This window comes from Dermacentor silvarum, chromosome 4, assembly GCF_013339745.2.
Source record: "Dermacentor silvarum isolate Dsil-2018 chromosome 4, BIME_Dsil_1.4, whole genome shotgun sequence".
NCBI lineage: Eukaryota > Metazoa > Arthropoda > Arachnida > Ixodida > Ixodidae > Dermacentor > Dermacentor silvarum.
In genome coordinates, this window is record NC_051157.2 from 3,497,442 (window position 1) to 3,512,790 (window position 15,349).

General features: G+C 51.5%; 1 protein-coding gene across 1 annotated transcript in view; it reads left to right on the forward strand.

The window, feature by feature from the left end:
• Nucleotides 1-15,349, forward strand: part of LOC119448019 (transmembrane protein KIAA1109 homolog) — a 431,927-nt gene that overhangs the window by 260,960 nt on the left and 155,618 nt on the right. Inside the window, exon 20 of the mRNA XM_049665124.1 lies at nt 12,492-12,650. Coding sequence (XP_049521081.1) covers nt 12,492-12,650 — 159 coding nt within the window. The remainder of the gene's footprint in view (nt 1-12,491; nt 12,651-15,349) is intronic.

Here is a 15,349-nt window from a genome sequence, read left to right on the forward strand (position 1 = left end):
GTTAAACAAACGCTGCAAGGGACCGACACCCCCGGACACACTGCGACGGATGTGGCCGACCTTGGCCGCGCGCACGCGGGTGGGTGTTATGACGTCAAATTTCAGCTTCTGCCGGCGGCCGCTTGGAGGCAAAGTGCAACAGAAAATCGCAAAAAGAAGATTTTCTCGTTCTTTTTTTTTTTTTTTTTTTCAGAGCAGCTTGTTGTATTCGTCATTTTCAACAGTTCAACTTATGTTCTGGCACAAAAAAACCACCCGCCAACTTTTGTGTCCGTATCCCTTCAAAATAACCCACCTCTCATTTGGCATGTCCCATTTGTTGTAATTCGGCTAGGTGGCTTAGTGTATAGAAAGTGCAATAAATGCCCCTTTGGTAGTTTCGACTACTATGTTGTCATTCCTTTGTTTCAAAAGCACGCTTGAGACCCCACTACGTTCAGACTTAAGCACTACTGTATGTACTGCTGAAACTGTCCCATTATTTACTTTGGATGTGTACTTTCCAGGTGCTTGATCTGGATTATTGCAGTTGGGTCTAAATGTGGTTCAGTATATCAGGGAAATATTCCAAAAGAACTTCTTGGGCAAGTTGGTGCTGATATTTCCTAGGTAAACTTGACTGTGGCGCGAAATGCATTTTGTGAAAAGGGGACAGTTGGCGCTTCACTGTCTCCTCTCTTCTGTCCCCTTTTCACAAAATGCATTTCGCGGCACAGTCAAGTTTACCTAGGAAATATCAGGGGTGTATTTTCTTTTTCTTTCTTATTTGTTTGCACACATTTGGCAGAAAGTTATTTGTATTTACACAGAAGGGCCCACCTTCCTGTATAGAATAAAAATTTTTTCTAGAGACAGTCTAGAAGCTCGGCTGCATCGACTCCAACTACACAAATTTAGTACCTTGGCCAAACGGGGCACTTTTAATTGCAATTGAATTTCTAAATTACAGTTGTCTCCCTCCCGTAGCTTGTGCAAATCAGCTGATTGTGATTGAGAAATGTGATCCCGATTGCACTCTTTCGTGATCGAAAATTCCTGTGTAACTGGGGTACGACACAGGCTGTACAGCAGGAAAATAATGCAGTGTTCATCTTCCTGCCACTTTGAAGCAGTCTCATGTGACACGAAATAAAGGTATGTTCTGAGACAAGGCAATAAGACTAACCTTTGCATGTTTGCAAATGCATAATCTCAAATGGTAGACAACCTCCCTCAATGCATGAATGAAATATTCATGCAAACAACCAGAGGAGGCTCCGTGTTAGCTGTCCACTCAGACTAAAATATTGAAGTACCAGTTTGCAGTAATGAACTGAAAGAACACAGCGAGCATAGTCCTATGACATATTACGAACTGTACATATTATGAAATCAATAAAACATTAGCAACTTGTAGACAAGTGGCGATAAAAATGGCAATGATTGCATTGCACAGCCCTGCCAGTTTGTGGCATCTAGAAGTGACAACAAGTGGGAGCCAACATCCAAAATCGGCACTAGTATAACGCACTATGGCAATAATTCAACCTTGAAATTTGACCAGTAGGATTTATAAAGTGTCCAAGAAGGTATATTGAAGAGGTAGGAAAAATGTCTGCACATACTGCTGCTATTTATGTGGCAGTATTTACTCAATTGTTGCAGCAATGCTCAGACAGCGCAGTGATGGGAAAGCTGCTACAATTGCTCCAAGCTGCTACATTTCGTTAAGGATGCTACATCCGTGCTACAAATGAGTGAAACTGCTCCAAAAATGCGCCAAGGCCTGGTCTTCGAGATTACCTGGCTCCGCGCCGCGCCATCTCGGAGCACTGCGTGATCTTGGAGGCCACAACCGAGAGAACTTATCGCCCTCGCCAGGCGGCAGTTACTACCACCCCTATGTGCAGATTGCCTTCGCATCTTCTGCCATTCAAAGACCAAGCTAATCCAATGCGTGGGTTGTGCCAGGCAGGGTTGCCAGGTGTGGTGACTTCTCACCAAATTGGCTACCTTTGAGGCTGTTGGTGACCAAAAATTATAGTTGGTGACTTGGCTTCTTTCTGGCTACTTTTGTCAGTGGTAATTCGTATAGGTAAGGTACAAATCGCATTCCTTCCAACGGCTCTCTCAACGCAACAGCCTCAAGAGCCAGATCTCGAAGTCCATGATTTTGTGTTTTGCAAGTACCAGAAGCAAAGCCAGTAGCTGAAACATATCATAGCCACTGTGGGGTGTTGCGTCGGCTGAAGAACGAATCCAAACATAGAAAAAAGATGGCGGTTTATTGCCTTAGCAGCAGCAGCAGGTGATCCTACTGGCGCATCGCGCGTCCCGTTAGCAAGTGTCTTTTTCAAGCCACGCAGCCTGTTTTTGTAGCTTCCCTGTCACCAGCGGTAGGCGGTGTTTCTTATCAGCCTCGTAGTGAAGCACGCAGCCATAGATGGATGATGACAAGGCGGAGGCTGCGCAGAAATGTTGCGGAGAGCGCATCGCCGCATCACCCCCCCTCGCTGAGCGGAAACCCTCAGGGCTTGTAAAAATTTGTGATGCATACCCGACGTCATAACGTGTAGTGACTGGAGCAGGCTGTGATGTTGGGGGTTGTGGATGGACACCTGAGAATGCGCTTGGGTGCCCTGGATAGCCAGGAGTAATGTATGCTGGATTCAGCCAGTCAATAGAAACGCAGACGTCCTTCCTGTTCGCGTGCAGGGGGAAATTTTTGTCGTCGGGATGGACAACCTAGTAGGATCCGCTTTAAGGCGGCTGGAAAGGCCTGCAGACTGTGTCGTCACGGAGGAAAGCGTGTGTGCATGTTGCCAGATCCTTAGAAACGAAAAGCGTAGGCTTGCAGTGATGCATTGCAGGTGACGGGTGGAGGGTGGCGATGGTGTGTCGGAGCCAAGCGACGAAATTGGTGGGATCTGATGTGGCGGTGTTGAATTGTAATGCAGCAAGAAATTCGCCTGGGAGACGGAGTGGTTCCCCGTAGACGAGCTCTGCGGGTTGTCGGGATATGGTGGGGATTGCCCACGGCCCTCTGCCTCGACACACCCGAGCCCCGCGGTTGGCGCATGCCTGCGCATCAACCGCGGTCCGGTACAAGCTCGAGGAAACAAAAGACGACAACCACGTGTACACTCGGACAGCATTTATTACGACTGCAACTAACACTTCGAGCAGGCCAGCTAGCTATAGTTGACATCGCTGAGGGTTCCCTCGAAGAGAATAATACACTAGGTAAAGAAGGGCTTCCGACTTACCAACTGGGGAATACGGGCGGCCGCGGCGATCGCGGCAAGAACGCGGTTGACTAACCACGTGCGGGAATACGGGAGTGGTGGCGGAGACTTCCGCCATCGCCGCTTGCTGGAGACCAAAGAGACCCGGGCGATATCAGCGGGATCTCACGTGACCCACCCGGTGGCGCTGATAGCGCTTGCGATTCCCGCGCGCCGCCCGCGGAAGGAAAGTTTCCCCTCTCCCAACTCTCCCTGGCACGCATGCGCTTGACGCGACGTTCGCTGCCCTTGCGGCGGTTATGGGACCCGAGGATTCCCACATCCCTCCACCCTTAAATATTGCCCTACGGCGGAGAAATCGCTGGAACGACGGCATTGACAAAGTATCCGGGCAGATGCGATCATAAACTCCGGCAGGAAATGTCCGAATCCACGTTGATAGACAGCACTGTCCTGTGTGTGGGCCGCCCACATGTGGCAGCCGTCACAGTGGTTGACGATGACGGGGGCTGAAGATGGCTTGCCCTCAAGATGCGCGCCGCAATGTCCTCCCGGGAACAGCGGGTCAGGACTGTCTCGAAGCGGTGCGCGCGCCGGATCGATGAACCTTGCACCGATGCATAGTCGTGGGAGTGTATGATGGTGAGCCTCCCTCATTGTGGCTGCCATGTGCTGCTGCATCGGGCCGCGAACAGGGAGGGGCCGAGACAGCAGGCAGGGACGTGGACCATGGCAGCAATAGCAAGTCGAGGCCGCTTCACTCGTTCTGCAAAGTCGCTCAAATGCACTCCACAACCTCTTAGAATTAAGGCAGTAGAGGCCGCCGCAGCGTCAGCCGTCTGACACGATGCTGAACCACCCGTCTACCGCATACCTTTATGCGGCAACGAGAAAAAAAAAAAATCCAGTTCGTTTGAATGAAGTTATTCGCTTCGACCGAATTTTTCCGGTCCGATACAGCGCGAAAAAGGGCGATGCTCGTATGAACAAAGCGCTCTCTGGTCCTCCGAGATTTCGGTTATTCCGCCCACAAAATATTGGGTCCATCTGAACAAAATAAGCTTTCTATTTCGAACGAAGTTTCTCCGCTCGGGCGAGTATAGTAGAACTAGCGAATCCGGTTGCACCCGCTAAATGTCACGGCATGGTCGTCTTCGAACATGCGACCGGCAGCTCCGCAGAGCCTTAGGCCTAATCGCGTCCATGACGGATACCAATGCCACAAAAGACCCATAAAGGGTTCCGATGAGCCGCCGCGAGGAGATGCAGGCCTAGCTAAGCAGTCCCCGCTCGCTGCTCAACACGCAGCTTTCGAGCAGACTCCTGGGACTGTGTCCCGCTGACGTCCTAGCCAGCGGTTTCGGCGCCCGGTTCCCAGAGCCAAAGATACAGAAAGGAGGCTATTTACATATGTACAGGGAAAATCGACCACCGCGTCGGCTGCTGCACTCACTCGCTTCGGGCGTACTCTTAGGAGCAAACTTGCTGCAAATCTCAGCGACTACACGAGTTCGGCGACACTGGCGCAGCGTTAACTCGCACTCAAGAAAGCACACGCCCAACCTAGCTAGCAATCACGCCTTCGGTTGAGGCCTAACGCTGGTCCGGACAAAGCCTTCAGGCTTCCGCGCATCCGAACCGATCGTCGTCCCGTTTTCCAAGAGCTTGCCCCACGTTGGGAACGCCAAAATGTCGGGATATGGGAGTGCCAACGGCCCTCTGCCTCGACACACCGAGCCCCGCGGTTGGCGCATGCCTGCGCATCAACCGCGGTCCGGTACAAGCTCGAGGAAACAAAAGACGACAACCACGTGTACACTCGGACAGCATTTATTACGACTGCAACCAACACTTCGAGCAGGCCAGCTAGCTATAGTTGACATCGCTGAGGGTTCCCTCGAAGGGAATAATACACTAGGTAAAGAAGGGCTTCCTACTTACCAACTGGGGAATACGGGTGGCCGCGGCCATTGTCGCGGCAAGAACGCGGTTGACTAACCACGTGCGGGAATACGGGAGCGGTGGCGGAGACTTCCGCCATCGCCGCTTGCTGGAGACCAAAGAGACCCGGGCGAATCCGGGGCGATATCAGCGGGATCTCACGTGACCCACCCGGTGGCGCTGATAGCGCTTACGATTCCCGCGCGCCGCCCACGGAATTAAAGTTTCCCCTCTCCCAACTCTCCCTGGCACGCATGCGCTTGACGCGACGTTCGCTGCCCGTGCGGCGGTTATGGGACCCGAGGATTCCCACAGGGTATAGCCTGAATGTCCGGCTTGAAGGTGGCACGAAGACCTAGGACGACGGCTGGGATAGCTTCGAGGTGACACATGATGGCTGCTTTGAATTGTCGGTGGAAGCGCTCGATCATCCCATTGGCGCAAGGGTGGTAACTGGTGGTGCTCAAGCACTCAAACCCGAGCCCGAGGAGCCTGAAAAGTTGCGATTCAAACTGTTGTCCTTGATTGATTGTGACGCAGGGAAGGGGGCCGAAGCGAGATATCCAGTCAGTGATGAAGACCAAGGTGACATTTTCTGCAGCGAATCTCTTGAGGAACCGTGCCTTAGGCCATCGAGTATATCGATCGATGGCGGTGCGGCAGTAGCGATAAGGTCTGGCTGGGGGGAACAGTTCTATGATGTCAAGGTGGACGTGTTGAAATCGACCAGAGGGCTGAGAGAATCCTCTGAGCGGCGAAGTGACTTGGCGCGTTGGAAATGAATGCAGGAGCATGCTCAGGTGCGGCAGTCACGCTCCATGAAGGGCCAGACGTAGCAATCAGCCACAAGGTATTATGGGGATGCACGACTCTCACGCGTCCCCTGATGTTGTTTTCCCCGCATAGCTCCCGTTTTCTGTAATCCTGCTTCGCCTGTGGGGATTGAGGGTTGCGCCGGCGTTATTTCGCGGGCTAACACCTGTTCTGCCGTCCCCCGGTTTTCTCCGTCCCCCGGTTTTCTCTGTGCCCCGGTTTTCCCCGTCCTCCGCGTAACCGGTTCCCGCGGTGGCGCTGCGCACGCGGCGGTTGCGCTGAGGGCGGGGCACTGACGTCACGAGGCGGCCGTGTTCGGCTGCTAGCGGCAGAGCGTGCCTCGGGACTTCTCTCCGGGACCAGCGCACGGTACGTTCAGGCTTTCCTCTCGTCCGCCGACACCTTTGTGACTAGGACTGGAGCTCGCGCACGGTGCCTTCGCCCGTGCGGGGAGCGCGTACTTTGTGCTGATCCTTTCCCGACGCTAAGCCGACGAGCGGTGCCATTAGTGCTCGCGCGAGGTCGTACCCCGCCGAGCCGCGCTTGCCGAAAGCCTAAGCCGAAGGATATTGCCCGTGCTCTCGCGAGTTGACCCATTGGTTATCGCCAGAGCAAGTAGCATAGCCGCCGGGACTTTTCCTAGCGGCGTGTCCCAGCATGAGCCTGTGCTCTCGCCGCGACGTGCTATAGGCGCCTGTTATTGTATTTTCGCCCTGGTGCGGGACCCCTCTGGCTCCCCTCCGTGCTGGCGTTTGTGCAGTGCTGGTGCCGACGGTTTCAGTAAACGGTTTCCGTCAACTCAGGGCTCTACTGTGTTTTTGGCGTGCGTCGCTCGGTAGCCCCTTGCGGCCTCTGAGCTTGCGCGCGAGCGGTGCTGGAGGCGACAGCTGACGCGGCCCTGTGGCTCGCTAAGCTCTAACCCGCGGTGGTTGGTCTCCTGTGAGACACCAAGAACCCACACGCACGGACGCTTCGCGCGTGCGCCGGCCCGCTTCGCGAGACCGTCTCGCGAGGCTAGGAGCAGGACACCGGTATGGACGAACACGGATCGTTCGAATGCGCCACCGTTCACATGACCGTACACGTGAACGACTAGGCGATGGGGTCATAGCATGGGGTGAACATATTCGCTTGCTATCCGGTCGCGGTGAGTCGGACTTCCTTGATTTGTCGCGCACCCATGTGAATGTTCTATGGATAGTAATTCGACTAGCACACATTAGTGTATGAAAGGTGTAATAAATGCCCTTTTGATTGTTTGCACTACTGTGTCGTCGTTCCTTTGTCCCAAGGGCACGTGTGCGACCCCACAGTGTGTAGAGGCGTGGATGCCGGGATGTCTCAGGTTGTGCAGCTGGTTGAAGAGCCCATGGCAATGGGATGTGGGCAAGTGGGGCCTGGTTTGCCCTGTGGATATGTCACAATATATCGTAGTTGTTACCCAGGTATGGGGACTTGTTGCAGCTGTAGCGAAGACCCACCCTTAAGGAGTTCCTGCAGTTTCGCGTTCATTGTCTGAGCCTCAGCGAGGATGTCAGCTGTGTCGAGATGTACGACTCACGCGTCCCCTGATGTTGTTTTCCCCGCATGGCTCCCATCTCCTGTAATCTGGCTTTGCCGCGTGGCTTTATGGCGGCGATGGTCAGTGTGGTTGCGGCGTATTGCGAAAGATGGCGCGAGTGTCGCGCTGCTAACGCTACCTAACGGTGGGGTTACTTGGGCACAAAAGGAAGAAGGCGCTTCCTCTTTGACGTGGAGTCGGCAAGCAGCACGAACACTTCGCGCGTGCGTCGACTCGCTTTGCGAGACCGTCTCGCGAGGCTAGGAGCAGGACACTGGAATGGACGAACTCGGATAGTTCAAATGCGCCACCATTCACGTGACCGTGCTCATGAACGACTAGGCCATAGTGTCTAGCATGGGGCGAACATATTCGCTCGCTATCCAGTCACGGTGAGTCGGACTTCCTTGATTTGTCGCACGCCCATGTGAATGTTCTATGCATAGCAATTCGGATAGTGTGCATTAGTGTATGAAAGGTGCAATAAATACCCTTTTGATTGTTTGCACTTCTGTGTTGTCGTTCCTTTGTCCCAAGAGCACATCTGGAGACCCCACAGCTGTTATCGACGAAGAGCTGATAGCTGCACACGTGAAAGCACATTGGCGACCACATTATCTTTCCCACAAACATGCTGGATGTCAGTGGTAAACTGGGCAATAAACAAGAGCTGGTCTGCTGGACTGGCGGAAGTTTGTCACGGCGTTGAGAAAATGCATAGGTTAGAGGTTTGTGGTCGATATAAATGGTGCAGTGCTGTGCTTCAAGAATGTGGCGAAAGTGCTGAACTGCTTCGTATATGACGAGAAGCTCTCTTTAGTAAACTGGCCATTTCGTCTGGGCGAGGGTCATAGTTGTGTCGGTGGAGCTGGCCGTGGAAAGGAACGTCTTCCAAGTGGAGAGTTTCTTGGGGAAGAACGCCAAGGGATGCAAGGTGTTGTCTACGCTTTGCGTAAGGGAGGCGCGACGGCGAAGCTGGAGGCGTCCGTGAAGAGCCCCAAGGGAGCATGTGGCATGGGATGAGAGGAAGCATGGCGTTGCAGAGTGCGGCTTTCCATTCCTATAAAAGTTGCACTAAAGCTGTTGTCCAGATGACGGGTTGGTTTTCTTGTATAGCAGCCAAGGGAATCATAAAGAGAAGCCTGGTAGTCAGCTGCATGCAGCAAGAAGCACCTGTAGAAGTTGAGCATGAGGAGGAAATGGCAGAGGTCTTTAGTGGTGCAGGGTTGAGGATAATTTTGCAGGTCTAAGATGCGGGGAGGCAAGGGTCAAGTCCCCTCTGATGAAATTTCATGGGTGAGGAAGGTGACAATGGGGCGCCGAAAGTGCTCTTTTAGGGATTGACGAGTAAGCCATGGCCATCAAGGCATTGGAAAAGTAGACGAAGATGCCTGTGGTGGTCTTCAGCGCTTCGGGAGAAGACCAATATATATTCAAGATAGACTGAAGCAGAAGTCAAGACCACGGACAACTTCGTCGATAAAATGTTGAAAGGTTTGTTCAGTGTTCCTCAGGCCAAAGCTCCTGAAGGGAAACTCGAACAAGCCAAAGGGGGTAATGATTGCAGTTTTCGGGACGTCGTCCAGATTGACGGGTATCTGCGTGTAGGCCTTCATCAAGTCTAGCACGGAGAAGAAGTGGCAGCCATATATGCGATGGGCGAAGTCCTGTATGTGGTGGGCGGGGTACCTGTCGGGGATGGTGCGGGCGTTGAGGGCGCGCTAGTCCCCACAGGGTCGCAAGCCTTCGGTCTTCTTCGGGACAAGGTGAAGTGGCAAGGCCCATGGGCCATCGGAGCCGCGGCCGATTTTTCGCGGAGCATGGCTTCGAACTCTGCTTTGGCGATGCGCAGGCGGTCCGGAGCAAGGCGGCGGGCGCAGCAGAAAACCGGAGGGCCCGGAGTGGTCCTTATGTAGTGTACAGTGGTGTGTCACACATCCCGAGGCAGTCCGCTGGGATGCGTCAAACCGGGAAATTTGGCGTGAATGGCATGGTACGGCAAAGGATTTTCTACACAGAGTACTTTAATGCTGGGCTGGTGGGTGGTTGTGCGCTGGCCTGGTATAGAAAGTCCCGTTGTCACGTCGATGATTCGGTCGTGGCGGCACTCTGGAAGAAGGTTGTAGTGTGCCAAAAAGTCTGAGCCGATCATTGGCTCAATGACGTGGGCAATGACGAAATTCCAATGGAGGTCACAGCATTGGTTTTTTTAGTTGGACGTGGAGATGGAGCGAGCCGTAGGTCTTGATAGTGGACTGGTTCGCTGCGCTCAGCTCAAAAGGCGTAGATGGACGGCCTGTCCATCTACGACTTTGATTTTGTCGATTCGGTGCACAAGCTCCGTGGTATCGAGCGGCGCGGCAACAGCCTGGATGGTGGGCGACAGCGGTGGCTCAATGACGTGGTCAGCAATCTCGCAAGTTGGTCTAGAGCTAACGTAAGCTGAGCCTGCAAAATGGCCTGGACATGTGGTGGTAGTCGTTAAAGCCATAGCGTTCGCAGGAGAGAATCGTGGACTTGCGTGTTGCTTGCGTGTTGCCCGCGAGAGCACGCATGTGGCAGAGGTACTGCGAAGGTTTGTGCTCAGCGAGTTCTCCAGACTGAATAAGTTGCCGCACCTGTGGTCTTCCGAGAGTGACAGGCGGCGGGTGAGTTCGGTCTTGAGGTGATGATAAAGGTTGGCCGCTGGTTGGTTGGCGAGGATATCCCGCACCTTGTTAGTGTAGCGGGTGTCCGGGTGGATGACGACCTAATCGTAGTTCATTCGGTCCTGGGTGATACGTGCCAAGGAGAACTGGGCCTCAACTTGCGCGAACCATACCTCAGGCGAGTCCGCCCAAAACGAGGGGAGCTTGACAGTGACACGGCAGACGCAGAGTGGAGCAGCGTCCAGGATGCCTACTGCAGGGGTTCTGACGTCTTCAGTGGAGCCGGTAGGCACAGCCTGTGTTGTGTTGGTGTATTGCCAGGATGCTGCTGCACCGGATCATTGAGTTAGTGCCACTTCTCCTGAAGCTGCAGCTGTTGTTTTTGGACCACCTCTTGGAGCTGTCTCTGGAGTAGTTCGATTTGTTGTTGAAGGGCCTCCTGGTCGTCCATGGTGACGCACTTTGTCCGTTGTCCTTAGCAGCAGCAGCAGGTGATCGTACCGACGCTTCACGCGTCCTGTTAGCAAGTGTCTTTTCCAAGCCATGCAGCCTGCTTTTGTAGCTTCCGTGTCACTTATTGTCACGTGTTTCTTATTGTCCACGTAGTGCAGCACGCAGCTGTGCTTCGCCAGGGTGGACGATGACAAGGCGGAGGCTGCGCAGAAATGTTGCAGAGAGCGCTTCGCCACACTACCATATCTCCAGTGGGCCTCTTCGACATGTCGTCCCGGGCTGCCCAGGACTGCCCGAGACGCTTCATATGCAACGCGCATTGACTAAAATCACCACCTCGGGCAGTCCAAAACTGTCAGGAACAGATAATTTCATCTCTTCGTGACGAAGTAACAGTGCTCAGCTTGGATCACTTAACTGCGGGTTCTGATATGCCACTTGACAGGTGCTGGCATAAAGTTTTCAAGAAGAAGGATGCTCAAGGTGGACCAAAATACAGTATAGACCACTGATAACGTAACCGTTTGAAGTGCAGAACTGGCTACAACACGGCCTTTCAGACTCCCGGTTACCGATCACGATGATGTTTTAGCCAACTCACTGGCGAAAACGTAATTGCGATGTGCGTGCAATAGTAGAAAGCGTGTCTACATTTTTTGCATACGTGCAGGGCTTGAAAATCGTTGTTTTGGTTATAGTGGCTGGTGCCGCTTATAGTTCAGATATTCGCGACTCCGGCGACTTACGTTATAAGCGGTCTACACTGTATTCACTTCTGTCAAAGCTATAGTCAAGGCATTTCTATCGCTTTCACATGGTAACGCTTATGTCGAGCATGGGTTTAGTGAAAATTCAAGAGTCCTGCATGAGAGGTCAAATCTTTCTCTGTCGAGCATAAATGGTATGTGTCACATCATGTCAGATGCAAAAGGTTTGACAACAATCCATGCCTGTTTTCAGTTAATGCAGATGTCATCAGGACTGTCGAGGGGGCATCAAAATGATATGCGGAGCACCTTGCAGTTGAACAGAGAGCACACAAGCTCCTTTGTACAGATGCAGAGCAAAACTCAACCAATGCGAAAGTGAGCGAAAATGAAGCTAAGAATGAAGTGGCTGAGGCTTAAGGAATGTTCAAAAATGCCAAAATGTTGATTCAGCTGGGCATGAAGCTGAAGAACTTCTCAGACATTGAGTGGCCAAGCAAGTCACTCAAGCAAGACAAAAGAATTAGGGAAAGTATTTATTACTTGGATGCTGCAGATAAGGGGAAGACAGCGTAGTCATGTTTCGTACAACTGACATTCATGTTTTGTGTTTTTGTTCCCATCATGTTTTATACTTTGGTGCTCCTTTGATAAAAGCTTGCATTTATTATGCCGTCAGTGAACTCGTGCTCGCACTGTATTTAGCACTTCATTTTAGCAATACTAAGGCTAGTGATTTCTTAAAGGGCATGTATGATACATTTATTAGACAACCATGTAATAAAAGCAATAAATACTGCTTTTGTCATTTTTTTCTTCAATTTTGCAACCTGCTACAAAACTGAGGGCAGCTGCCATAAATCGTCATTTTTCCTGCTACAAAACCTGCTCCAAAACGCTTTTTGCCATTTCCATCACTGTGTCAGTGCAGCATGTAGTACAAGACAGAATAATAAATTGTTCACGCTGGAGAAATCAAATGACACATTTTTTTTTCTTCTTTCGCGGTCTTTTGGCAATGCGTGGCAGGCTGTTGCATTGGCTTTGGCTTATCTGACTGTAACTCACAAATATCAAAGAGACAATAGATTTTTTGTTGCAATGTGTTTAGATGTGATGATGGAATAGCAGTTGCGTGCCGCAGGGTCGCTGAGGCACGTGCAGGCCAAACCACGCCTGTGCCCTCGAAGCAGCAGCAGCAGGTGGAGCCCAGCATTGACTTTGAGCTGGACATCAAGGTGTTCTTCAACAGTGGCAAGTGTGTGCTGCACACCAGGGACCATGAAGATGAGACCATCAAAATGTGAGCAGTTGGAGGCTATGCCTGTAGGTTTTCACGCTGGTTAGTTGTAGAGACAAGAATGATTCAGTTACAATAGTTTCATGAGGGAAAAGCCCCCAAAAAGACCTAGTTTATATTATGTATGATATAGAGTATACTTCAATATAACAAACTTAAATATAACTAAGTACTTTCCCTAAGTTAATGCCCACGGACTGAATATAACCAAGTATGCTTATATTTGCAATATCAGTGTAACAAACTTTTCCTGCGGCTGTCGGTGTTGAGCAAAGGGTTTAAAGCGACAAAAAAAACTGTGAAAACCAAGATGCAGGACCAGAAGGAGGCACGCACACAGTCACTGGACTGTGTGTGTGTGTGTGTGTGTGTGCCTCCTTCTGGTCCTGCACTATGGTTATCACTGTTTTTCCTTATTTATTTATTTATTTTATTTTAATTTTTTATTTTTTCCGCTTTAGACATGAACCAACTAGCCCTGCAATTCACGCTTCTGAGCACAGGGTCAGTTGGGAAACTAAGTGAGCTCACCACAGCAGTGACATAGTCCCTGGCTAACACCCAAAAAGTGGTGAGACTGTGATCGCTTGTGCGACTTGTGATGTCGTACGTGTTGTCTGCTTTTACTAGCATTTGCCTTGCATGGACTAGCATATAGCCTTTTTGCTCACAGGAGAAGCTCGACAGGAGAAGCCGCAGAATGCCACGAAGCAAATTTTGCCACGATGCTATTGCTTGAGTCGATGAGCTTCTTGCCACCAGACTAGTATGCAAAAAGGAGACACGCTTCTATGCACCGTTGTGCGGCTATGGCTGGAAAGGCGCACACTTGGGGCAGCCCATGCACTGATAATTCCCTAAACTTTTTTTCCTGAAATATTTCGGCCCGAATTTTGGGTATTTCAGAGGAACGAAGTTGAGTGCCAATTTTTACAATTTCATTATATACCCACTTTAGCTGTACTTGTACATAGAAAGGGTTGCAGTGGCGGTGAGCTTCAGGAATGATGTGGAAATTGCTTCGTCAGCAGCATCAGCTAGTGTAAGTCCTCTCGCAGTAGTCACCTCTGTCAGCCAACTCTCCCGCCCTTGACTGCATTCTTGGCATCCATTCTGTGGCCCTGGTTATCTATTGTTACATGGCCTGGCAACCCTCAACTGCTTCCTCTTGAAATTGGGATAGGCAGTTCCAACTACTTATTTTAATAGTTCATTCTAGGTAAGCTTGTGCTGGACAAGAGAGCATCTAAGCTAGCATCTCACACACAGATCGGGAGCCCACTGCTTGTTCGAACACCACTTGTTTCTTTTACCTCACATCATGTGCCAGTAATATGATGTGATTGCGTGCGGTGATGGCACATGCCATGGTGGCACACATACTGGTATTTACCACTTTTCACACATGAACTTGGTGGGCGTGGAAACTGGCGCATATAATTTGAAGACGGCAGATGCCGTAGATCTGCCCCGTTACAAGAATCCCAGTGCACACAACAAGGCCTGTCACCACTTTGATGTGCACCCTCAGGCTGCTGTAGCCACAACTCTGTTTACCGGCCCAGCCTACTGATAGGAGAAAGATGAAAAGGTGTTTTTAGGCAGGTAACACAGCAGGCCGTCTGCAACTTTGATCTTGCATGATGTTAGCCCCTCTGCCTTAGTTGGCACTACGCCTCAGTGGCTATAGCATTCAGCTGTTGTGCACAAGCTCATGGGTTCAAGTCCAGGCAACCCCGAGCCACATTCCAGCACAAGTGGAATGCAAAAGTGATCTCTAAACGCTAAAGTAGTACAACAATCCCAGCTCATGATTGACAGAGTGGAAGAAAACATCTTTTGAAGGTAAGGCATCTATGTCAACAAGAATTACGGCACCTATTCAAAGTGTTGCCATATTGGAACTTGGGTCAAATTAGAAAATGGCACCGATAAGTAAGGGTGTGCGAATACTTGTATATGACTGAATCAAATAGTCAACTGTGTGGGTTCTTGGTGTTTCACGGGAGACCAACCACCGCGGGTTCGAGCGTAGCGAGCCACAGGGCCGCGTAAGCCATCTCCTCCAGCACTGCTCGCGCGCAAGCTCAGAGGCCGCAAGGGGCTACCGAGCGACGCATGCAAAAACACAGCAAAGCCCTGAGTTGATGGAAACCGTTTATTGAATCTGTCGGCACCAGCACTGCACAAATGCCCACGCGGCGGGGAACCAAAGGTCCCGCACCAGGGCGAAAATACAAAAACAGGCGCCTATAGCACGTCGCTGCAAGAGCACAGGCTCAAGCTGGGACACGCCGCTAGGAAAAGTCGTGGTGGCTATGCTACTTGTTCTGGCGATAACCAATGGGTCAACTCGCGAGAGCTCGGGCAATCTCCTTCAGCTTGGGCTTTCGGCAAGTGCGGCTCGGCGTGGTACAACCTCGTGCAAGAACTAGGCACCTCTCGTCGACTTAGCGTCGGGAAAGGATCAGCACAAAGTACGCACGGGCAAAGGCACCGTGCGCGAGCCCCAGTCCTAGTCACAAAGGTGTTGGCGGACAAGAGGAAAGCATGTATGTACCGTGCGCTGATCCCGGAGATAAGAGAGCCACACTGGAGTAACTAGCAGCCGACGCGGCTGCGTAGTGACGTCAGAGCCCCGCCCTCACCGCTAACCACCGCATATGGAGCGCCACCACTTGAACAGGTTGGGAGCGGGTGCG